The sequence below is a fragment of the Octodon degus genome, unplaced genomic scaffold (assembly GCF_000260255.1).
Source record: "Octodon degus isolate 3935 unplaced genomic scaffold, OctDeg1.0 scaffold00052, whole genome shotgun sequence".
Lineage (NCBI taxonomy): Eukaryota > Metazoa > Chordata > Mammalia > Rodentia > Octodontidae > Octodon > Octodon degus.
In genome coordinates this window covers 1,051,384-1,075,449 of record NW_004524628.1, presented here as the reverse complement: position 1 = coordinate 1,075,449, position 24,066 = coordinate 1,051,384, and the positions used below count along the sequence as shown (strand labels likewise).

The 24,066-nt window shown below is 38.5% G+C and overlaps 1 protein-coding gene and 1 pseudogene across 1 annotated transcript; both read right to left on the bottom strand.

Moving 5' to 3' along the window:
* Window positions 1-3,613: 3,613 nt before the first annotated feature.
* LOC101592932 (interleukin-36 beta-like) lies at window positions 3,614-6,985 on the bottom strand. Its single transcript, XM_004633217.1, has 4 exons — window positions 6,970-6,985; window positions 6,348-6,455; window positions 4,384-4,523; window positions 3,614-3,823 (listed from the first exon to the last, which is right to left on the bottom strand). Exons 1-4 carry the CDS (start codon window positions 6,983-6,985, stop codon window positions 3,614-3,616), a joined length of 474 nt encoding a protein of 157 aa, XP_004633274.1.
* Window positions 6,986-14,726: 7,741 nt separating this feature from the next.
* LOC101592546 overlaps window positions 14,727-24,066 on the bottom strand; it is a 19,810-nt pseudogene continuing 10,470 nt past the window's right edge.

The following is a 24,066-nucleotide window of genomic DNA, read 5'->3' as shown; positions in this document are numbered from 1 at the left end:
ATGTATCAAATACAATGCCATTACAAATAACTTATGGTCCTCCTTGCCATATTCTTGCACTGATTCCTGACTTTTGCCAGAGAAAACAATTGAATCAGGGAATCCCCTACCCTCTTCCTCCTGTGTCCCTGCACAATTTTATCATGTGTAACAGCTTTGTGGGTGGAGGGGCTTGGCCAAGGTGCAACCCCCCACACTCTGCCCACAGACCTCTGAGAAGAAGGCAGTATACACTGACTGGTATCCTGGGGTGTCCTCTGGGCCATGTTTTGTTTCTACACCCACAGACTCTCTGCTGTGCATAGCAAGATCCTCACAGCCTTTAGAGCAACATTGACATATGGGGAAGAGGACAATAAAGTGAAGGGGAAAAAATGCCTGAAAACCCTTCTCTGCTTTCATGCCCCAACCAATTGAAGAGCTTGGCAGTTCTTTTGATGTTTCTTAAAGTTGAGATTCTTCTCTGAGATGATAATACCAGATCCTGTCAGACATGCTTTGGTATCAATAGGAAGATGTAACATATGCAATGGGAATTAATTTCCACAATAGTTCTTGAGTAACTGTTATAAAGGAGGCCAGCATAACACAAAATTTGACAAAAGAAGTGTCTTATGAGAAGGCTGACATGGTATAATATTAAGGGGCAGCAGCTGCCAATGGTCCAAAAAGTGAGGAGGTGCCTTTAATCACTTGAGAGAGATTTAGGTGATTAAGAAGGTATAGGTGGGAGATACACAGTGACGCTTGCCACAGTAGAGCAGAGCCATCGAGGGATTAAACCCAACATTGGGTGTGGCTCATAAGGAAGTTTGCCTAGACAGAATCCATCTCCCCAGAAATATAAGACTGGGACCAGAGTTTGCACACTGGATGATGAAAGTTGACTCCAGAGGGCAGGAGAGGATACTGGGGACCTAAAACAGGGATAGCAGAAAGCCAGTAGAGGGAGCTCCTGGGTTCAGCCTGCCATGCAACTGGAAGCTGTCCCCTTATGCCTCCTCCTCCAGTTGCTAGCTTAGATCCAAACAAAACCCATCATTTTCCTGAACCCACAGAAGGCCATAATATGACCAAAGGTAACTTGAATCATTTGAAGATTTTACTTTTTAATCTTCCTTCTTCTGGGACCCTTGAGGGCAACCAAGTACAAAGCAACTTAAAATTGTCCATGTGAAGGATAGGCATCCATTCCCACAGAGCTTTGTCAAGCATTCCCAGTGGACCAGTGACCAGTTCTTGGCCCTTCTAGTCCTGTGCATTGTTTGAGTATATTGACCCATGTGCCCTTCCACAGCTGTCCAAGAGCCCCGAGGCTAGTGTTGATGTTCCATGCAGCTGCTATGGATGACAGGGTGTCAAATGACACCTTCTCAAAGCCAGAAATGACAGCAAGAAGGACAGGCTAACCAGAGGGCAGGAGTGATGGGAGAAGAGTCAAGGGGTGTCCCCATCAGTATCCCAGGCAGTAAAGCAACCTAAACTTATTCAAGAAGGGTAGGTTTTGGCACATAGTTTTTCTGGTTGGAAATCTAACTTCAGAAAGTGACATTCATTGCAAGACCTGATCCTTCTGCTTGTCATGTGCAGGAAAGCTGTGCTTCTGAGGGAAGAGTCCTTGTCAAGTGCTCATTTATGTTCACATTCTTATAATGACTATAGGCTACATGTGTTTGGGTGTTGTATTTGCAGGTCAGATTACAGGTTTTCCATAATGTAACACTCACAAAAATGAACAGCCGATTTAACAGTTTCTCCATAAAGAAACTACAAGTCACATAAACTACTGAAGTTCCAGAAATTAAAATAATGCTAAGAAAGTATCATAGTTGATGCTTCTATTTGCAATGCTTTAATCAAGTAAAATACAGACAGTACCATTAATTTGAGGAGCTGCCTATTCTCATTCAAAATGAGATCAATGTCTTTATGTGTTTCTCTATGTGTGTATGTATGTATGTGTGTGTGTGTGTGTGCATGTGTGTGTATGTGTGTGTATGTGTGTGTGCAGGTGTTTTATGAGGTGAATTTTGGGGTAAGTTGACTGCATTTCATAGGTAAAAATCTAAAGTTTTACAGAAATTGAGAGTAGGATGGCAAATTGCCTAAAAAGGAACACTGTTTAGCAAGTCAACTACTTAAATATTTGTCTAGAATTTGTCCTCTAAAGTGTTAAATCCCCAAGGCATCTTGATATGTAATCTTGCACTTGTATGTGAGGCAATACAGTTCTGTTGGTCTGAAATGGCTCTATGTAGTAACATCAGACACACCCATTCTGGCGTCTCTGCTCACTCTCTCCATCCACCTAGCCCCACTCTCCAGCCTTTGCTCAAGCCTTGGTGAGGTCCTTCAAGTGCTTCAAATGTACAATCAATGATTCTTTCGAATATGAATTGATTTACAAGCACCAATTTTAACATTTAATCATAACTAAATTATATGCTGTGTGGACGACCACCCTGTTACCCTTACCCATACTCAAATGTGACTGTGCTTACTTATGTTCAGTGTGGTACATAGAGAGATGACATTCCTAAATCTTCTTTCAGTTTAATCAGTTAGTCTGGCTGAGGTTGGGTACACATCTTGATAAAAGTGGGTGAGTGATAGTGGACTAACATGTAGTTTATTGTCGAAAGCTGTGGCTGAGCTCAGCTAGTCGAGCTGTGATACCATAGGGCGGAGATATGGGATAGCATCCCTGATGAGGCCTGCATGACTCCAGAGTAAAATTCCTTCCCAGAGTTGGCTACCAAGCAGGTTACTCATTAACTTTAACCTAAATCAGGCTTTTGTTGTGCCCTTGACAAAAATGCTTTTCTCCCTCTGCTACAAAGCTTGCCAGTGTTGCCACTCATCCCATCTGGCATGTTCATTTGCTGTCCCCTCACTCTTCTCCTCAGTAAATAAATAGCAGCGTGCTGGGTGGCTCCTGGCCTTTTATTACTCAAGAGCAACTGGTGGTCCCTGAGGCCTGCTATGCACCCCTCTATTTAGTCTCTTGTTGTTTGTTTCCTGAAACCCAAGCCAGAGATTGAAACCCACTTCCAGGGTCTCCAATTATACTTTGTGTCAAATTGTTAATATAGGAATGATGAATCCACCATTATTATCAAAGCATGTAAATTTTTGGTTTCTATTCATCTTGCTCTTTATATTTATTTTTTGGCATATACGTTTCAGTATTCAATACAAACATGTCTAAAATTAAGGAAAAAATTTTGTTTTATTGATACAGTTCTGTGAACTATATTTGGGAAACCCCTTTCAGGCCATGGTTTGGCACAAAAACTTGAACAGTCATGTGGAAAGCAGATAGGTTGATTGATGTACACTTGATAGACAAAGAGGTTGTGCAAAAATTCAGCAAAGAATGAGAGTGCCTCTTAGGCTTACTACTGACACGGTGTTCGAATGAGGGACATGGTGCAGAAATGAATATCTGCAGGAGGAGGTAGTGTTGGGACAGTCAAAATGAGGTGGGCGAAGGGTAGGCTGAGATGCTGATGGTCTCCTCAGGGCTCATGATCTCTTAAGATGAGTTACTCTATTTTAAAATAAAAGACTGATCTTCTATCTTGGAATTCACAATGCACATCCCAGACTGGATTTAATTCTTAAGAATTAAATAGAAATTGGTGTTATTTGAGCCCCTTTCTCTGGTGAGGAAGACGGGTTGATTTGGCTCAGAGGAGTTAGCTATAAAACAATCACGGCAGGAGACAGACTGAAAGGCAGAGGTGGAGCCCTCCATACTGTGGAAAAATAGAAAAGGCTTTTGTGCTGTTTGCTCCCCGTACAGGTCCATGATGCCGATCTCCTGGGATAAGAAAACAGGTTTGTTAGTGAGGAGGAGGAAGAGACTGGACTGTGCAAATAGGCATGTACTAGTTCTCAATAGCCTGGCTCCACCCTAAGGTTTCATGACACAAGGTCCTGCTTCTTCTTTGTAGAGTATAGCCATTTTCACACTGTCGGTTCTTCCTATCCATGATGTAGTATTATTTGTATTACTATATATTTTCCTTAGAGCACATGGATAAAAACTCTAAGTGTGCTAAATCCAGACAAGCAGTCTCTCTTCATCTGCCCAATGTCATTACCTTTGCATAATGACAGCATCTCATTGTCTTAGAGGATTTTTAGGTGGAAGTTTATTAGGACCAAGAAGCCACCATTCCTTGGCTTTTCAAAAACCTCTTGGTGGGTGTTATGACCATTCTGTAGCACCACTTACTAATTTGAGGACTAGAAAAGTCAAATTTCTTTCCTTGTAGCAAAAACTCAGGATTATAGAAATGTCACTTTAGTTCCACAATACCTGAAGTGACATTAAAATGCTCACTTGCTATGACTTGCAGTAGCTGCACATCCACTCACCTTAAGCTGCAAAGTAGGGTTGCCCTCAGTTTCTGTGCAGGACAAAGTAAGATTTTTGTCCTTGATTCCCAGGAAAACCAGATTGCCTTTTTCTTTATCCTGGTATTCTGTGTCTCTACATGCTATTATCTGAAGCGTGACTGGAAACACAAGGATGAATGAAAATATAAGGATCCAAGCAGAAGGAAGTCAGTACTCTGACCTCACACCCAGTGATACTTCTAACCAAGGGATACTGAGCATCAACAGCATCACCCAGAGGTTTTTCCCAGGAGCCACATGGCCAAGACGCTTTGTCACTTTTCTTCAACTCATTTCCTCTTCTTTCCTTAATAGCAGAACCTCAATGCTCACCAGGACACGATACTTCCCAAATGTAAAAATACATTACGCTATAAACATTGCAGCTACTTACAACTATGTGCTTAAACTGTGATCCATACGATATCAATACAAGTATCATGTGGGATTTGTACAGCTACATTTTCCTAAGTATTACTATGAGCAAGTATCTCACGAAAGAAATCCACAAATAGGTGCCACTCAACCACACTAGAGTACAGTGAGAGTACTGGAAAAGGGAACTTATTAATCACATAGGGTGTAAATGAATGATCAAGAAATCTGAGATCAGAGAAGTGTCCTTTGAATTTGTGTTTTTGAACCCTAACTTTGGGTAGTGGAACTCAAAGTGGAGTGAAGAGCAGTCTACAAGCCAGATTGCTTAATGTAAATACGAGTAGGAATAGACAGAATCTGGGTGAGTCTCTCTCGTGTGAAATGCGGATGAAATTCAGTGATGGTTGACACAGAAAAGTAGAATGGTAAATGAAATATAAGGGGAGCATAAAGACAAGCTTGTGGTAATACAGTCGTAGACGTTGTATTGGAGCATGTGTGCTAGTGATGGGAAACACAGTTGATCAGATGGAATAAACAGTGAAGAAACAAACTAGAGCAACACTGATGTGTGAGAGGAGGGGAAAGAAGGTGAGACAGACTGACTTTTGATAGAAGAAAAAGCATCAGTGGAAGAGAAGACAGCAAATCAGACAAGAGTGTAGTCTACTGGTAGAGATGAGGGAGCTTGAATTTCTAATGGTACAGGTCGTAATTGTTGGACTTTGAAGGAGAGAATCTCCAAAGAAGTTAGCCATTGCTTGACAAGACAATCTTTTTTGAACAGGAAGATGCTTTTTTTTTTTTTTTTTTGTACTGAGAGCCAGGTAAGCTGGAAAATTGGCACAAGTCAATAGCAACTTCTGACAATTACCAGCTGTACTGATAACTCATTACTATTATGGACTATTGGACCTTAGGGTTACATTGCTAAATTCAAGTACCAAAAATCTTTAGACTGGCACCAAGTATAACAAGGTCTTCTAAAGGATTCTTTAAATACAGGTTCTCTAACTGCAATGGAACACTCATCTCTGACACAACAAAACAAGAAAGGAGAATATTTTGGGAGCAATGGAACCTGGAAAATTGGTCAAATATGTAAAAGCAGGCCTAGGCCTCAGTGCCTAAAGCAGACAAGCTACCTCAGTCCTGTAATAAGCATCCTAACTGGTTAATGTTGGCTATTAGTCACTAGGCAACCTTGTGTCACCTGTTACTAACTTTGCAAAAGTATAAATAAAGGCCCTTACTATTGTTCAGGAGGTTGTTTTGCCAACCAGGCAAAGGAGTTATCACCTAACCCAGCTTTTGTCCTCTTGTCTGTCTTTTCCTCATTCCTGCCACTGTTTCTCCCAGGGTACAATGGATCACACTGAAAGACCAATAGATGCCCACACTTTTTGGAAAGAGAGGTGTCACTTCTCCAAACTTGCCCTCTTTTTGGATAATATGTTGGTGCCCAGAAGCTGATGAGGATCAGGGTGGGCTTATGCAGGCTTATATCTATCCCAAGGGGACATGAGGTCCCTCCAAGAGCAACAGTGTCTTTGAATACCACTCACCAGGCTCAACGTTGTTGCTAGATGGAGCTGTTATTAATACATTTCCATGCAGGACCCATACCATCTGGTGAGAATCACGAATGTCATAGTGTCTGGGAATCTCCTGAACTGTCAGATGAGAAAAAAATGCAAAACACAGGTGAACTTATAATTAACTTTCAGAGTTTCAACTTCAGAAGTCTTGGGGCAGGCACACTGTTCTAAGAAAAGTTGGCTAGGAGGAGAAAGAAAAGGAAACAAGGCACACTAGTTTGTGGATGAAAATTTCAGAAAGAATCTAAACACATCCATTATCCCCAGAATCTATCAGTATTTTTTTTTTTTGAATTTAGCTTCTTCTGTTTGATGAAGTATCTATGTAGTAAAAAAAAAAAAAAGGACCAGTATTTCATCTGGACAACAGTGTATTAATGCTTTTCATTATATTTTTAATCAAAACAAGCAATTTTAATGCAGAAAATTACCAAATAATTAAATGCCTCAAGATTTTCTCATACACATTTCTGGGGACTTTAGCCAGAACTAATATACTTATACCAGAGAAAATGGGGCCTTGTATCATACTGTGCTTGGTGAAGTGTGATAGAGCTGGTTGCAAGTTGTTGTATGATTTACTACTCACGTTCTTTTTGGGCCATTAGAGATCCTAGCTTTCCGTGAGAAGGACACGGTGTATCAAAGGAGTTGAACAGGAGGTTATCAGCTACTGGTATTGAAGAGGAAGAAAACACGTAAGCTATTTATTGTCCCTTTTCCCTAGAGCTTTGTGCAAAACTTTAAATAAAGCTTTGATGAATGCCAATCAGTCATATGAAATTTTTTTTCTTTAAAAAAGATTAGTTACACAGTTAAAATGGGTTTCATTTTGTCAGTTTGATACACACACATGACAACTATTGATCATATTGATCCCTCACCTGACTTCCCCACTGGTTTCATATGGGAGTGGAAGGCTTAATGTATACAACATATTTTGCTCATATCCACTCACTTATAGTATCTTTTTTTTTTTTTTTTCAGAACCAGGGATTGAACTCCGGCCTTTGTGCTTGCCAAGCAAGCGCTTATTCTACTAAGCCATCTCTGTGGCCCCTATCCACTCACTTATTGTCTCATATGATACCCTTTTCATGTCCTTTCTCTTTCCTAATCATAGTCTTAAATGCAGATTTTAAAGGAAAGATGGAAAGAACATGTTCAAGGTGAGCAAACTCTAAATAGAAAAGAATGGAATGGAAATTCCCTTCCCTGTGTTGGCCAGGGTTGCATTGGTTCTCCAGGTTGTGATGGACATAAGATGCCATCTACCTTTGCATCTGAGATGGTTAGGAGGTTGCAAAGCATCACCCAGGATCCCGCAGAGCAGTGAGACTCTTAGTTTAGGAAGAGGAGGAAGTACATGTCTCTAAGAAAGGTTAAAGACAAGTAAGCAACACCTATAGAATGTTAAATAATTATGACAAAATATAAGCTCATCAAGGAACATCCTTATTAAATTACCAGATATCTAGGGAAACAGAATTTTAAAACAGATCAAGAAAACAATAAAAAAAAATTGCACATAAAGGTAAAATCACTAGAAATCGCAGAAGACTCTCACCACAACCTCTAAAGGCCAAGAGAATTTGGAGTGAAGTATTGCAAACCCTTTGAATAAATAACTTCCATCCAAGATGAACTAATTCATCAAAGATATCCTTCAAAATAGATTCAGAAATAAAGTAAAAGGACCAGCTCAAAGGATTGCCTAAGCAACTAATGGAGTCAGAAAAGAAGTCAAATAACAAATTTTAAAATATCTGGAAATTAATGACAGTGACTATGCAACTCAGTGAAACCCATAAGTATGTATTGAAGTGAATTCAAGAGTAAAATTTGCTGCAGTCAATGATGATACTAGGGGCCAGGGAGATGGCTCAGCAGAGTAATCACTTCCTTGGCAAGCGTAAGGGCCTGAGTTCAATCCCCAGTTCTGAAAAAAAAAAGTGATACTAGGAAAATAGAGAAAACTTAAATATATAACCGTGAGAAATCTTAAAATACTTGAGGTGAAACAATGAATCATCGCCAGTGCAAAATTAAGGAGGCAAATATTAAAGGTGAGAGTGGAAATCAATGCAACTGAGACTAAGAAACTAAAAAAAAAAATCAATGAATCAAAGAGTTAGTTCTTCAAAGGAATAAATAAAATAGATTTATAGCTGAATGAACGCTGTCTCTAGTCTTTCTGTTTTGCCTTGAAGTTCTTTCAATTTCCCCTTCATTTTTTTCTCTTGCCATTTTCTACAGCTTCTCAAGATTCGTGGTGATTGCCCTCAGCCTTCCTTCTCATATACATCTTTTCAACTATTGCTCTGTTTTCTCTGCTATTCCTTGAAAATTCCTTTTTCACTGAGGATAGAATGAGCCTGCCAAGGGGAAACCAAGTACATACAAATGTCTGGTCTAGGTTGGAAATTGTTATATAACTATATATCTTGCCATGGTGGTTAGTCTCCACAGATTATGAGTTTCTATGCTATGCTTGATGGCACTGTTATTACTGATTTACTACTTTAGACAAGAAATCATATTTTTCATAATTTATTCTTCACACTTGTATGTTAACACTGTGGTGATTGGGTCATAATCATCCCCATAGGCAGTACTAAAGGACTAGTTTCTGAGCCAGATAGATAACAATAAATAAACCCTAATAAGTGGGAAGATAAGATCCTTGGACAGCCACAACAGCCAGCTAGACCTAGAAGATATATCAGAGTTAAAGACTTTTCCTAGAGAAGCTTTTATACCAGGGATGATGTTATCAAACATAAGAAAACTTTGGGGCTGAGGAGATGGCTCATAGAATAAGTGCTTGCCTGGCAAGTGCAAGGGCCTGAGTTCAATTCCCAGTTCCGCAAAAAAACCCAAAAAACAAAAAACAAAAACAACAACAACAACAACAAGAACAACAACAAAAAAACTTCAAACAGTAACACAGAAAACAAATTAAAATTAAAAAGTCAGAAGTAAAAACAAAGAGAAACAAAATGCAATCCCAGACTTGCAGCCTACAAATGACAAATGCAAGGGACAATGAGTTAGAGGGAAAACAGAAGTCATCCACCTGAATTCAATGGAATGACAGTAGAAGAAATAAAACATATGCATATATTAGACTACAGAGGATATCAAAACAGAAATACACTCAGGTAAAAAAAAAGAGATGATGATGAAAATGAAGATCTTACTTAGCAAATCTAGAATAGGCACAGATAAAGAAATACAGAAGCATAGAAAAGTAATGGAAACAATAAATGGAGAACATAGGAAAGAAATGGAATCCATGCAATGGATTAAAATATGTGAGCAGGAGGTTTAAAATTTCACTGAAGGGGCTGGGGAGATGGCTCAGTAGAACAAGCCCTTGCCTGGCAAGTGCAAAGGCCTGAGTTCAATCCCCGGTTCCACCAAAAGAAAAAAAAATCCACTGGAATTTGGCACAATTTTATGAAAGAAAGTGAAGATAAAATATCAGACTTAAAGTATAGAATCATAATTAGTGATTACAAAAAGAAAGATCTATTAAAAATTTCAAGGGGCCATCAAAACACAATCCAAATCCTGGTAGATAATGCAAAGAAGAATAACATAAGACTGACTGGAATCAATCAAAATGCATGATTCAGCACAAATATCTTTTAAAAAAAGTCTGTTCAGAGAAGTAACAGCAGAAAATATCCTAAATACTGACAAAAAATTTAACATACAGTTAAATGAAGTATATAGAACTCCAATTAGTCATGAGCAAAACAAATCTATACCAAGGCATGTAACAATAAAGATTCCAGAAACTCAGCACAAAAACAGAATATTAGAACAGCTACAGAAAAGAAATAAGTCACCTATATAGAAAGCCCATCAAAATCACAGTAGACTTCTCAACACAAGCTCTTGTAAGTCAAGGAGAACTTGGAGTGAAGTATTTCAAACTCTGAAAAAGAAAACAACTTACGTTCCAGATTGATGTATCCTGAAAAATTATCTATCTGAATTAATGTAGACATAAAATACTTCCATAAAATGAACAAATGAAGAAATTCATGACAACCAAACCAGCTTTACAAAGAACTCTGAAAGACTTTCTAGAAAGAGAAAACAAAGAACTAAAGAGTACCAATATTCAGAAGCCACCAGGCATGGCAAGCAATTAAACAGAGGAGAGTGACAGGGAGCCATCAATATTAAAAACACATGGCAAAGACAAAGCTTTACATATGAGTTACACCAATCAATGTTAATGGTCTCAATTCACCATCAAAGGAGAGTCTGGTAGAATGGATTAATAAGCAAGAGTGAACAATATGCTGCATACTAGGAACACATTTAACTCAAAATGAAATTCAGAGACTGAAACTCAAAGGATGGAAAACAATACTTCATGTGACAAGAAATTAGAAAAAAGCAGGGGTAGCTATACTATTCATACAAAATATGAACATTAAGTCAAGACTGACCAAAAGAGATAAAGAAGGGCATGACATATTGTTAAGGGAAAACTCCAAGAAGAATATAAATATATATTCACCCAAAATGAGGGAATCCACCTATATAAAAACAGATATTAATGGATGTGAAAAATCAAATGAGCACTAATGCAAGTGTATTGGAGTAGCATAATACCCCATTGTCATAAATACATAGATCAACTAGACAAAAAGTCAAGAAAATAAATATCAGAGCTAAACCAAACTTGTGCTACCAGGAAGGAGCTGCAAGATGGGCAGCCAGTGGGGCACAGTGGGCCTACTACAGCTCAGCAGGCCTACTGAGAAGGAGCCCTGGGAAAGGCAGTCAGCAGGGCCCAGTGGTCCATTTGGACAGCAGTAGGCCTACATGCCCCCTAGGGTGTAAGTAGGAACATGAAATTACACTATACTTAGCCCCACCTGACCCAGGAAGTCCAGATTCTCATCAGTCCCCCAGGCAGGTGACCAGAACATCTGGAACCTTCTCTTCCCCAAAATGCCTTTATTCTTTTCTACCCACTTTCCAATGGAACCAATATTAACTAATGGACTATACTTATAATCTAATAGGTAGTTATAGTTTGACCCATGTCGTACCCACATCATGACTTTGTTGAGTAAATTATCCCTCACAAAGGACCTGGGGGCAACCCACTTCCAGTTCCTCTGTATCTCTCAGGTTCTATTTCTCAACAAACCTATCTTACTCCTAATCTCCTTTGTCCTTTGAAATCCGTTCTTCAATTTCAGAAGACAGGAACTGGGCACATCTGATACCAAGCAGTTTGGTAGTTATAGTTTTTCTACATCAATAACATGAACTGAGACAAATAATGTCAGCAAGAATGAAAACTGGGATGGAGGAATTGGAGGAGAAAGTGGGGAGGGAAAAAGGTTTTTTTTTTTTTAAACATGTAATATGTATAGGTAACTATGACCCAAGAAAACTGTAGGCTACGTGAGCTATACAATATTCAAGCAAAATACAAAATATTAAAGGAAGAGCTCTAGGTCTTCCAGTTCTCTACAATCCAGATCAAGGATCCCAGATCTACTTCAAACTCAGATATACAGTGAAGGAAGGTTCCCCACACATGAATTCTGAGCAGCAGTAGTTACCTGTTTCCTGAAGTCTTCTATTCCTGGGTTCAGACACTTGGCTCTAGAAGCACCTCAGGGCTCTGGGAAGCTGACCCACTACTCTTTGGTTTTTAATGAGCAAGGAAGGAGCTCTGTGTCCTGTCCCTGGGTGTTCCCACTTTGGAAAAGGTCGGCTGGCCAGAGGTGTTACAAGGCTTTAAATAGGGAGCAGGAAGCAGCACAGGTGTGGCTGGTCCGAGCTCCTTGTGAAGCAAGAGCAGACAAAACACCAGAAGACAATAATGAGGCCAAATGCTGAGTTAAAGAAGTTTTGGAATCAGAGGTGTGGTTTATCTGACTCACTGAATGACTTGAGGACTTAGCTCTATTCTCATCTATCTGCGGCAAATCACAACACTCATCTCAGGCATTGTACATATTTTTGTTTGTGCAATATGTTTGAACTCATATTGCACAAGTCTGGAGAGCTTATTACTTTCTCTGACAAAGTTCTAAGAGCTTTATTTGAGTGAGTTTTTAATCCATAGGATCATTTTTATTTATTTTTCATTTTAAAGAGTAAAAACAAAAACAAAAGCAAAAACAAAGACAGAAGTGGGGTAACATACAATACATATGGTATAGAATTTTCAAACAAGAATAAAAATTAACAATGGTTATTGTATTACACATTTTTATTGTCAAATCTGTTGCTCAGATTAACAGATATAGGTATGCAAGATTGGTGAAATAATTAAACATTAACACTTTCAATAAAATTTAACTTTTTCTTATCTTTTTTATTTTTAATTTATTTTAAATAGAGTATAATAGTAATTGATAAGACACTAGAAACTACACATTTAGAAGAACAAGATGAGAGGTATTCAACTGTGGTTTTTGTATTGTACATTGTTGTCTTCGATATACTTTGTGAAATTATAGATATTAGTAACTAGAGTCAGTTAGGGTGAAAATTTTAAATATTAAGTTGTACATTCAAAAAACTGATAGAAATCAGTACTACAATCATCTCAGCTATCACGTATATGTACTTGCATGATTTTTCCTCCTTTCCTTTTTTTCCTATCTTTCTTACTTTCCCTCATCTTCATTGTTTATTCCTTAGGTTCAGTTTTCTTCCATTATACCATGTCTATTATTCCCTTCATATTTTATTTATTCTTTCAGGTTTTTACACGAAGGAGACAATACAATGTTTACACATGTGGCTCTGATTTCACTTATGATTATAGCCTCTAGTTGCATCCATTTTACCTATAAAGGCCTCAAGTTTGTCTTCCTTCATAGCTCAGTAATACTCCATTGTATAAAAATACCACATCTTTTTAATCCATTCCTTGGATGATATGCATGTTGGTTGTTTCCAAGATTTGGTTATGACAAATTGTGTTGCTATAAACGTGGGTGCACACATACCACTGTGGTATGACGTTTTCAGTGCTTTTGAAAAAAATACCCAGAAGGGGAACAGCTGAGTTAAAGGGACTTCCAATCTTCATTTAAAAAAAATTTTTTTAACAAAAATGAACTAAAGAGCTTTATTGACATCACAGTACATTCAAGAATAAGTTTAAGAACATTACAGCTGAAAGAGAACGGCATGTTTATAGTTTTACTATGCACTATTTTTTTTTAAAGTGTAATACAAAGAAATCCTATTAAGTAACTTGGAGCAGCATTTGGAAAAAGTACATCTATTTACAGATTTAAAAAAAAAGATTCTGGTTTCACCTACAGCCACAATGTGCCTCTATAATGAGACAAGCCCTTAAAACTCATAGAATATTTTAAAACATCCTGGCACGCTTGCCACATCATTTCTCCGTGCTTATGGGCAGGCAGGGGTTGTCCATCTTGATCGGAACTTAGACTTGTGTTTGCGACTTGCCTTCTTAGCTGACCTTTGAGATTTCTCCATGGATCGCGATCGACTATGTTTAGTGTTCTTAGCCTTCTTTTCTTTGCTACTTCCTGGGGATTCAGAACTGCTCCTTCCACTAGAGTCAGAGCTGGAATACTTTTTACTACTTTGGCAGTACTTTTCTTACTGTCTTGTCTAGAATCATGTCTTACGATTTTAACAGATATAGAACCACTCCTGGAGAATGTTTTTTCACTTTCTCTTTTCCTCTTTAATCCATCATCCTGACTACTGAACTTAAAATCTTTTTCTTCCCTTTTTTTGTTTCTCTTTTCTTTTATCCTGTTCACGCTCCCTTTCTTTCTCTTTCTTTTCCCTGTCTTTGTCTATACTTCAACTCTCCTTTTTTTCTCTCTTGTTCTTTAGTCTCACCTTTTGCTTATGACTGCTCCCACTGTGATTTCCACGTTGATCCTCAAGTTTATGTCTGTCTCGACTCCTGGAATATTGGTTCGTCTATCCCTCGAGCGACTTCTACTTCTAGGTCTCTCTCAGGAAGGACTCCGATTTTGTGGTCTTTCTCTTTTAATGCTATTTCTAGTAGATCTCCTCCTGTCTCTAATCTTCACCCTAGCCCTATTGCTCTCTATTTTAATTCTGCGAGAGTAGCTTCGACTCCAGCTACATCTAGCTTTAATTGCAGGAGATCTGCTCCTGCTATGTCTCTTTTTTCTTTTAGGAGAAGAAGATTGAGAAGACGTGTGGCTACCACCTGAGCTAGAACTGTAAGAAGAACTAGAGACAGTACTGCTGGCACTACTAGTTCTGCTACTGCTACTGGAACTACTGCTAGAACTTCCTGATCTACTCCTTCCTTGTTTCTCTTTTTCTTTATGGTCTTTTTTGTTGTTGTTGTTGTTGTTGTTGTTCTAAAACAGATGTCATTTCGTTTGTAGTTCTTTTCTTTTCATTAACCACATCACCATCTGCTTCTCTTGCTTCTAGATGTGATAAGCTATTTTGCTCTTTGTGCATAAATTCATTCACCTCTTCTGTAGTCCTTTCTGTCTGTTGTTTTTCTTCTTCTATCTGTTTATCATGCAGTAGCTGCCCTTCTTTCTCTTTTCTCCAAAAAGCCTCCTGTTTTTGCAAGATGCGGTGCCGTACCTCTTCATCAGGGTCAGAGGACTTGCAGCCTCTGTTGCTCCGCTCATCTTCACTGTCTCCGGATCCATAACCGCCCAGGCCACCGCGTGCAGTGAGGGAAGCCAGTGCACTGGACTGTGCCAGCTGTTTTGCAGAAGCTTTCACTGCTTTACGATGTGTATCTTTGACTATGTAATAAATTTCTTCATCTGTGACATCCAGAATTTCAGTCAAAAGCATTTTTGTCAGCAACATCATTTGATACTCTTTCTCTTCTTTGCTCATCTCTGGCTCACTCTGCTCTTCTTGAATTGGAGATGGACTTCTGGTGACTTTTCCACCACTCGCAGCCTCATTTTTTTTAGGGTCTTCATCTTCCTCATTGCTGTCAAACTTACTTCTCTGAGGTAAACGAGGGCCATCGCCTCCATCAGCATCTTCTGTGGCCTTCTTTTCTTTTTTCGATAATTGTGAACATTGCCGTTCCATCCTTTCTTTTTCTAATTTCTTTTGCTTTTCATGTTCCATTTTTTCAAGACCTTCATGAATGCAAGCTGGAAGAGTCTTGCATTTTACTGTATCAATTTGTGGAGGCTCCTGCTTCACAGGAAGTGCAATAGTGAACCGCGGCCAATCCCTGAATGACAATGGCCTTTCTTTTCGGTGCTGGAGGTCCTGGAGGTCCTGGTTGCAAATAAGGAGGAGGAAATCCACCTTGTGGTGGACCAAAAGCAGCCCCATGCTGATAGTCAAACTGGTTCACTGGGCCTACTGCAAAATTATCGGGTAGTCCACCAAAGTTGTGATTGTTCTGGTTAAATATATGCCTGTTGTGAAGGGCAAATTCCCCACTGTCCTGACTGTTGCTGTCTTCAGAAGGAGGTACAATGTCCACTGGGCCTGGTGTTGGTGGCATCTGTGGCTGATCTGGAGGGGGCTGGTGATAAATTCCCCATTCTGGTTGCCGCATGCTGTTAAAGTTTGAATCTCCTTGAAAATTCCCATAATTGTTAGGACCAGATTCCATTGTAGACATCTCTTTTCCATTAGGCATCATTCCTGGAGGCTGTTCCACTATGCTTTGCTGTCCTGAAGCCTCTCTCTGGGCAATCCAAGCTTGAGCCAATGCAGCCCAGTCAATCTGGCTTGGATCCTGCTGGCGCTGGAATGACTGCATCCATTGTTGCTGGTTCAAGGGCCACTGTTGCCAAGGCTCTCCTCCTTGATCTCACTTCTTTTCTTCTGTTTAAAATTCAGGTTGGTTCAGACTACGGTCTGAAAGCATAGCAGCAAGAAGATTCATACCCTGCCCTCTTTCAGGAACACTGCCATTGCCACCGTTCTTTCAATACCACTCCAACCCTTTTGATGCTTCTACTTCTACGAACAATCTAATCTTCATTTTTTGACGAGACTCCACACTTATTTCCATATTCTTTGTACCAGTGAACAGTTCCACCAGTGGTGGAGAAGAGTTTCTTTATCTCCACAGCCCCTCCAGCATTTAAAAAAAATGTGTTTGGTACAGGGTTTCACTACATAACTCGAACTCGTACTGATCCTCTTATTTTCAGCCTCCACAGCACTGGGCTTACAGGCATTCACCACATGCCCAGTCTCTCTTGCTGGCTCAGTATACCCAGGGGATGGGAGTGGCGCCGGCATGGCATGTGGTGCCTGCGATTGAACCCTGGTCCTTGTGCTTGCCTAAGCAGGTGCTTAGTCTCCCTAAGCAGGCCCTTCCAGCATTTATTAGTTAATTTCTTTATGACAGTTATTCTTTCCCAGGTGATATGGTATATCAATGTTGATTTAATTTGCATTTCTTGAAGCACCAGTGCTGTGGAATAGTTTTTTGTGTATTTATTTGCCATTTGTATTTCTTCCTCTGAGAAGTGTATGTTCATCTCAGATGCAAATTTTTAGATTTGGTCTTTGTTTTTTAAAATGTATGTAGTACAGGGCTTACTGGGTCTCATCACACAGATCAGACTCATAGTGATAAAGCTTCCAAGTGCTGGAATTACAGGTGCGCCAATATGCTCAGTCTCAATCGTAGTCTCAGCATGCTCTCGGGATGGACCTGCATGGTGAATTGAGTCTTTGAATCTTGGAGGCCTGATATGTTTTAGTTTTTATTCAAGATAGGAGTCCTTAGTCTGAACAATTGTTGATTAAGATTTTTCCCCCAATTTGTGGGTTGTCTGTTCATTTTGTTGGTGAATTCTTTTGACGTGCAGAAACTTCCCCATAAGATGAGAACCCAGTTGTTGATTCTTTAAAGTACTTTTTTTTTTTTTTGAGGAACTGGGGATTGAACTCAGGCCCTTGTGCTTGCCAGGGAAGCACTTATTCTACTGAGCCATCTCCCCAACCCCTGTTTAAAGTATTTCCCATGTGCTTTGGTTTTTTCTTCATGAACTCTCTGCCTACTTCTATGTCTTCAAGATTTCCAAGAACTTTCTATTCCTGTAGATTTAGTGTTTCTGTTTTAATGTTTAGATTTTTTACCCATTTGACTTCAGCAGAGTGATAGACCCAGATTTAATTTTAGTTTTCAGCATATGGAGAGACAGTTTTTTTCAGCACCATTTGTTAAACAGGATATCCTTTTTCCAGTGAAAATGTTTGCCCCCTTTGTCAAAGATAAGATGGCTGAGTGTGTTTACAGTTGTATATGCATATTCTAATCTGTTCCATTAATTCTCATGTCTATTTTTTGCCAGTACCACACTGATTTTTATCACAGTAACTTTGTAGTATAATTTCAAGTCAGGATTTGTGATTCCTCCTGCCTTGCCTTAGTTGCTCAAGATTGTCTTTACTATTCTAGGTCTTTTCTGGTTCCAAATAAATTTTAGGAATGTTTTCTCTAAACTTGTGAGGTACATTGATGGTATTTTGATAAACATTACATTAAATCTGTATAATAATTTTAGGAGTATGGCCATTTTCACAATGCTGGTTCTTCCTATCAAGGAGCAAGTACTATCTTTCCATTTTCTGAAACCCTCTTCAATTTCTTTTTTCAGAGTCTTTTAATTTTCATTGTATAGAGTTTTACTTTCTCTGTTAAGTATTTCACTTTTATGGATGCTCTTGTGAAAGGTAATATTTCTCTAATTTCTCTCTGAATGAGTTTGCTATCTGTTTAGAGGAATGATATTTAATTTTGGGTGTTGACTTTGTATCATGCTATGCTACTGAATTTGTTTATTAATTCTAGGACTTTCTTCCTTCCTTCCTTCCTTCCTTCCTTCCTTCCTTCCTTCCTTCCTTCCTTCCTTCCTTCCTTTTTTAACCAGGGATTGAACGCAGGCCCTTGTGCTTGCCAGGCAAGTGCTTATTCCACTGAGCTATCTCTCTGACCCCTTCTAGGAGCTTCTTGTTGGAGTTTTTTAGTCTTCCATGTACAGTACATGTCATCTGCAAATAATGATAGTTTAACTTCTTTACCTATCCTTATTCCTTTTATGTTTTTCTTGTTTAATGGCTCTAGCTAATGATTCCAGATTTATATTGAAAAGGAGTGGTAATAGAGGACATCTTGTCTTGTACATAATTTTATAGTAAAAGCTTTTAGTTTTTCTCCATTTAGAATTATGTTGGTTGTTGTTTTGTCATAGATGACTTTTATCAGATTGAGGTAGAGGACATCTATTCCAATTTTCTGTAGAGGTTTGCTAATAGGCAAATTTTGGACGATATCAGAACTTTTTCTGTGTGTATTGAGATGTGGTTTTTGGTTTTGGCTAATGATATAGTGTATTACATTTATAGTTGTGTGTATGTTGAACCATCCTTGAATCCTAGGATGAATCCTAGTGGGCCATGGTGTATAATCTTCCTGATGATTTACTACATTCTATTTGCTATTATTTTATTGAAGACTTTTGCATCTATGTTCATGAGGGAAATAGATGTATAATTTGATGTTTTGGTTGTGTATTTCTCCAGTTATGGTATCAGTATAAAATACTTTTCTCCAGCAATGAGTTTGGGAATATTGCTCCCTTTTCAATTTCACTGAAGAGTTTGAGAAGTATTAGGATTAAAGCTTCTCTAAATTTGTTGTAGAATTCATCTGTGATTGCATCAGGACCTGGGCTTTTGTTTGTTGATAAGTTTTTTTATTTTTTAAAAATTTTTTTGGAACAGGGGATTGAATTCAGGCCCTGCACTTGCCAGGCAAGTGCTTATTCTACTGATCCATCTCCCTGGCTCCGATAAGATTTTTAAATTACATTTTCAATTTCATTGGCTGATATTGGGTTTTTCAGAATTTTTGTGTCTTCTTGACTCAGTTTTGGTAATTTGTACTTTTATCAGAATCTGTCCATTTCTTCCATTTATTCAGTCCTGTGAGTGTAAAGGTTTCCAAAGTAGCTACTGATAATATTTTGAATTTCCACAGGATCTGTGGAAAAGTAATTTCACCCTTTTTATTCCTTATTGCTTCAATTTGAGGGTTTTTTCCCTCCTTTTGATGAGGTTGCCTAGAGGTTTATTAATTCTATTTAACATTTCAAAAAATCAGCTTTTAGACTCATTAACTCTTTGTATTGCTTACTTTTGTCTCACTTGCATTAATTTCTGCTCAAATCTTTATAATTTCCTCCCACCTTTGGGCATTGGGCTTGGTTTGCTCTTATTTTTTCTAGAAACTTGAAGTGTAGCATTAGGGTATTTATTCTCTCTCTCTCTCTCTCTCTCTCTCTCTCTCTCTCTCTCTCTCTCTCTCTCTCTCTCTGCAGAACTGGGGATTGAACTCAGTCCCTTGTGCTTGCAAGGTAAGTGCTTATTCTACTGAGCCATCTCCCCAGCTCTCATTCTGTTTTCTAATGTGTTTGTTTACTACTATATATTTCCCTCTGAGAATTACTTTCATTGCATCCCACAAATTCCAGTAAGTTGTGTTTGAATTTTCATTGGATTTTAGGTGTTTACTTCCTTGTTTACTTTATCTGTAACTCGTTGGATGCTGAGGAGGGTATTATTCAATTTCCATGTGTTTATTGTGTTTTTGTGGCTTGTTTTTCATTAATTTCCTGTTTCAGATAATACACATGGGATAATTTCTATTTTCTTGCATTTACTTAAACATTATCTATGGGCTAGTATAAAGTCCATTTTAGAGAATGTCCCACATTCAGCTGAAAGAATTGTATTCAGATGTTTAGGTGGAACACTGTAAATGTTCACTAAGTCCATTTGTTCAAAGGTTTAGTTCAGTTCTGCTACTTCTTTGCTAATTTTTTGTCTACTTGACCTATCTTTTTGAGATAAGTGGGTGTTAAGGTTGCCAGTTAAGACTGTGTTATTTGTTATTATATTTTTCATATCTTTTAAATTTTGTTTCATGTAGCTGGGTGTTCCCATATTTGGTGCATGCATATTTATGGATGCTATCTCTTCCTTTTGAATTTTTCCCCTAAGCACTATGTAGTGACCTTCTTTATCTCATTTGACCATTCCTGGTTTGAAGTTCAGATTATCTGTGAACAGAATAACTATCCCTAATTTTTTCTCAGGTCCTGGAGCATGTCGTATTGTTTACTATTCTTTGACTTTTAGCCTATGAATTTCTTTTTGGGTTAAATGTGTTTCTTGTATACAGCATATTGTTGGATTTTGTTTCTTGTTCCACTCTGCCAATCTATTTCTTTTAATTGGTGAATTAAGTCCACTTACATTGGTGGTTATAAATGATATGTATTGACTTATGTTCTTCATGTTATTTTCCTGTTGTTGGTTCACTGGTTTTCCCATGTTTAACTGTTTTCCCTGATAGGTGAGTTCTTCCTGTTGTTCTTGGAGTTTTGGTCATTTTGATCCATTTCTAGAATGTCTTTTAGTACTCTGTATAGGGTTGGTTTTATTGTCATGAATTTCTTCAGTTGTTCTTTATTATGGAAGTATTTTACTTCTGCATTAAATTTGAAATAGAGTTTTTCGGGGTATATCAGTCTGGGTTGGAATTTGTTTTCTTGTAGTACTTGAAATACTTTGCCCCATGCTATTTTTGACTTGATAGTTTGTGAGGAGAAATCTGCTGTTTTTCTGATGGGGTTTTAAGAAATTTTTTCTTTCCTGGTTGCTAGCAGCAATGATGTTTTCAAGGCCTGAGAGCCTATCTTCACTTTCATTCAAAGTGTCTTGCAAACTTTTAATGGAATTTTTAATTGACCATATAACTCTTTGATTCTGCTTCATACATTCTATTTCTTTTTTTTTTTCTTTTTTTTTTTTGTGGCTGGCTCAGCTCACCTTTGGGGCAGGACTGGCACTGCATGTGATGCCAGGGATTGAACTGTGGTCCCTGAGTGCTTGCCTAAGCAGGCATTTCATTATACTGAGCTATCTTACTGGCCCCATATACATTCTATTTCTTTCCTATATTGATCATTCAAGGTTTATGTCATTTGCATATTGTCTTATTTTTTTTTAATCAATGTCTTCTTTAGAAATTCTTAGTAGTTTTTTTTTTCAGTACCAGGGATTGAACTCAGGATCCTGCACTTGTCAGGCAAGCACTTATTCTATTGAGCTATCTTCCCAGACCAAAATAATTACATTTCTTTTTTCCTTTTGTTGTGGTACTGGGGATTGAACTCAGAACCCTACACTTGCCAGGCAGGTGTTTATTCTACTGAGCTATCTCCCCAGCCCTAGTAATTCTTTCATTATTGTTATTATTTCTTTTTTTTTTTAACCTGGGTGATTATTTCTGATCTGATTTCCTCTATACACTTCTGCAGTTGCTTCTTTACTACAGGTGCTGTTGTTTCAGAGTTTTTATGTGTGTGACTTCTAATTCCTTCTATGCTAATATTTCCTGGATTTATTCTGGATGGGATTGGGGCCCGAGATTGCATTTTGTTCTTTCATGTTGTCATTTTGTTTCTTAGAGAAATCTTGATTTTTATTTCTGTGATACTGTTTTGTAAAAGTTTGACAGTAGGTAGCTGTATCACTACAATCAGAAGCTTCTGTAGAGGGTCTGTTCTTTAGGCATCTCTCCTGTGTCAGGGATTCTTGTTTTGGGTATATCCCAAGATTTTGCCTTCACTATTGAATGAGAGAGAGTGGGTTATTGGTTTCCATTTGACACTGTCCTCCATCCTTCAGTTTAGCGCTTTCAGGAGGTTATCTCCCAAGCATCTCCTGATACTATTATCCAAGGGAGAATGCATGGTTAAGGAAGATATGGTATCCTAGTTACAGTAGTACATTAGCAATTCTAATAACAGCAAGTGAAATTTAGAAATGGACGCACTTTGGTAACTGATGTTTTTGTATTTTATACCATAGGACCAAACACTATGGCTATATAACAAAGCAAAATGTAAATTGTGAATTTGCATGTAAGCTAGTTCCCCTGAGTGATAAGAAAGATTACTCAGCACTCAGATTCTAGGAAGTCTAGTCATTTGGTGGTCAAGAGTCTCCATTGTTAATTCATATATGATGGACTTCTTTTGTTGTTCAGTCTCTGGCATAGCACACTGTGACCAGTTCCTTTATAGCTCCATGTCCTTCATTTTAGACTGAGAGTTGAAACCTACAAAACAACTCTCAGCAAGTAATGGGGAATGACTCAGTTAATATAAAGTATAGAAGGACGAGCTCCAAGACATTCCATAAGATGGACACTACAAATGTTTAAGCCCAGTCATTGGCTTTTTATACAGTTTTGATGGGAATGGATGTGACAACACCTGCATACTTCTGGTTGCAGGTAGACCTTTGATATCTGTAAAGCAAGCTGTGGTGTTTGCATTTTACTTGCTCCAAGTCCTCTTCCTTTTGTTCAGAGACCTGTTCTATGTCTCTTGTATTCATTAGGCCCTGACAGTCATTTTGCTTAAGTTAGTTATTCGGGTCCTCTTGTGAGTCAAGTCACATAAGCTTGAATTTTAGTTCACTGTAAGTTAACTACTCAAGACCTGGGTCTTACCTATCTAACTTCCCCTATTTCTGTGTTTCATTCCCTCGTCCATAGTAGTGACACTGGCTGCTGTCAGGATGCATGGGCAATGATGTTTCTCCTGGGGTACTTACTGCTCTGTGGGCATGATGTTGAGGAGCACCAATCAGGGCTTACCCCTTTTAGGCCTATGTAGATGTCCTGCACATAAGTTAGGAAGAGTACCTGTCCAGTATCTGTGTGCATCACCATTTTCTCTATGAAAAGGGCATCTCTACTGCTTTCTGGGTGCTGTTTTGTCAGTTTCAAATATTTATACTCTCCACTGTTCTCTAAGTCATCCAATAATCTCCTCAGCATTTTCCTCCATCAATAAATACGGCGATTCTGGTTGCCATGTGGACTTTTCTTCCGCAGATTCCTGCTGCTCTGCCCTTTTGTCCCTTGCTCCTTTTTCCTCCCAAGCACTTTATCACCTGGTAGGAAATTGGAGCCCAGTACAGGGATCTTGAAGAATGTGTTTTTAAACAACACTTACCATTTGTTCTTTCCCTCCACTATTAACAGAACTCACATAAATCAAAGCCTTGCCTACTATATACCCAATGTAATGACATTACAAGTAACTCATGGTCATCCTTGCCATCATCTTGTACTGATGATTCCTGACTTTTGACAGAGAAAAGAATTGCAACAGTGAATACCTTGGGCTGTTCCTCTTGTGTCCATACATAGATTTACCCATGTGTAACAGCTGGTATGAGTGGAGGGGCTTGGACAAAGTGCATACCCCAAGGCCCTGCCCACTGAATACTGAGAAGCAGGCAGTAGACAATGACTGGTAGCTTAGGCTGTTCTCTGGACTATGGTTTGTTTCTGCCACCACCATTCCTTGGTGCACACCATAAGATCCTGACAGCCTGCAGAATCACATTGACGGTGGAAAGAGAATGAATTGAAATGGGAAAGTTTCTGAAAACATTTCTCTTTTCCTGCTCCCAGGGTTTGAGAAAATTGGCAATTCCTTTAATATTTCTTCAAGTTTAGGTTCATCACTTGGATGATAATGCCAAATCTTTTCAGACATCCTTCAGTATCAATGGGAGGATGTAACATATGCAATGAGAATTAATTTATTCCACAGTAGTTTTTGGGAAACTGCTATTCCAC

Excerpts from the sequence above, each read along its gene's own strand:
- LOC101592932 (XM_004633217.1), bottom strand. Across the intron at positions 4,524-6,347 it reads TAGCAACAACGTTGAGCCTG|TCACGCTTCAGATAATAGCA; the intron begins GTGAGTGGTATT and ends TTGTGTTTCCAG. Across the intron at positions 3,824-4,383 it reads ACCCTACTTTGCAGCTTAAG|GAGATCGGCATCATGGACCT; the intron begins GTGAGTGGATGT and ends TTCTTATCCCAG.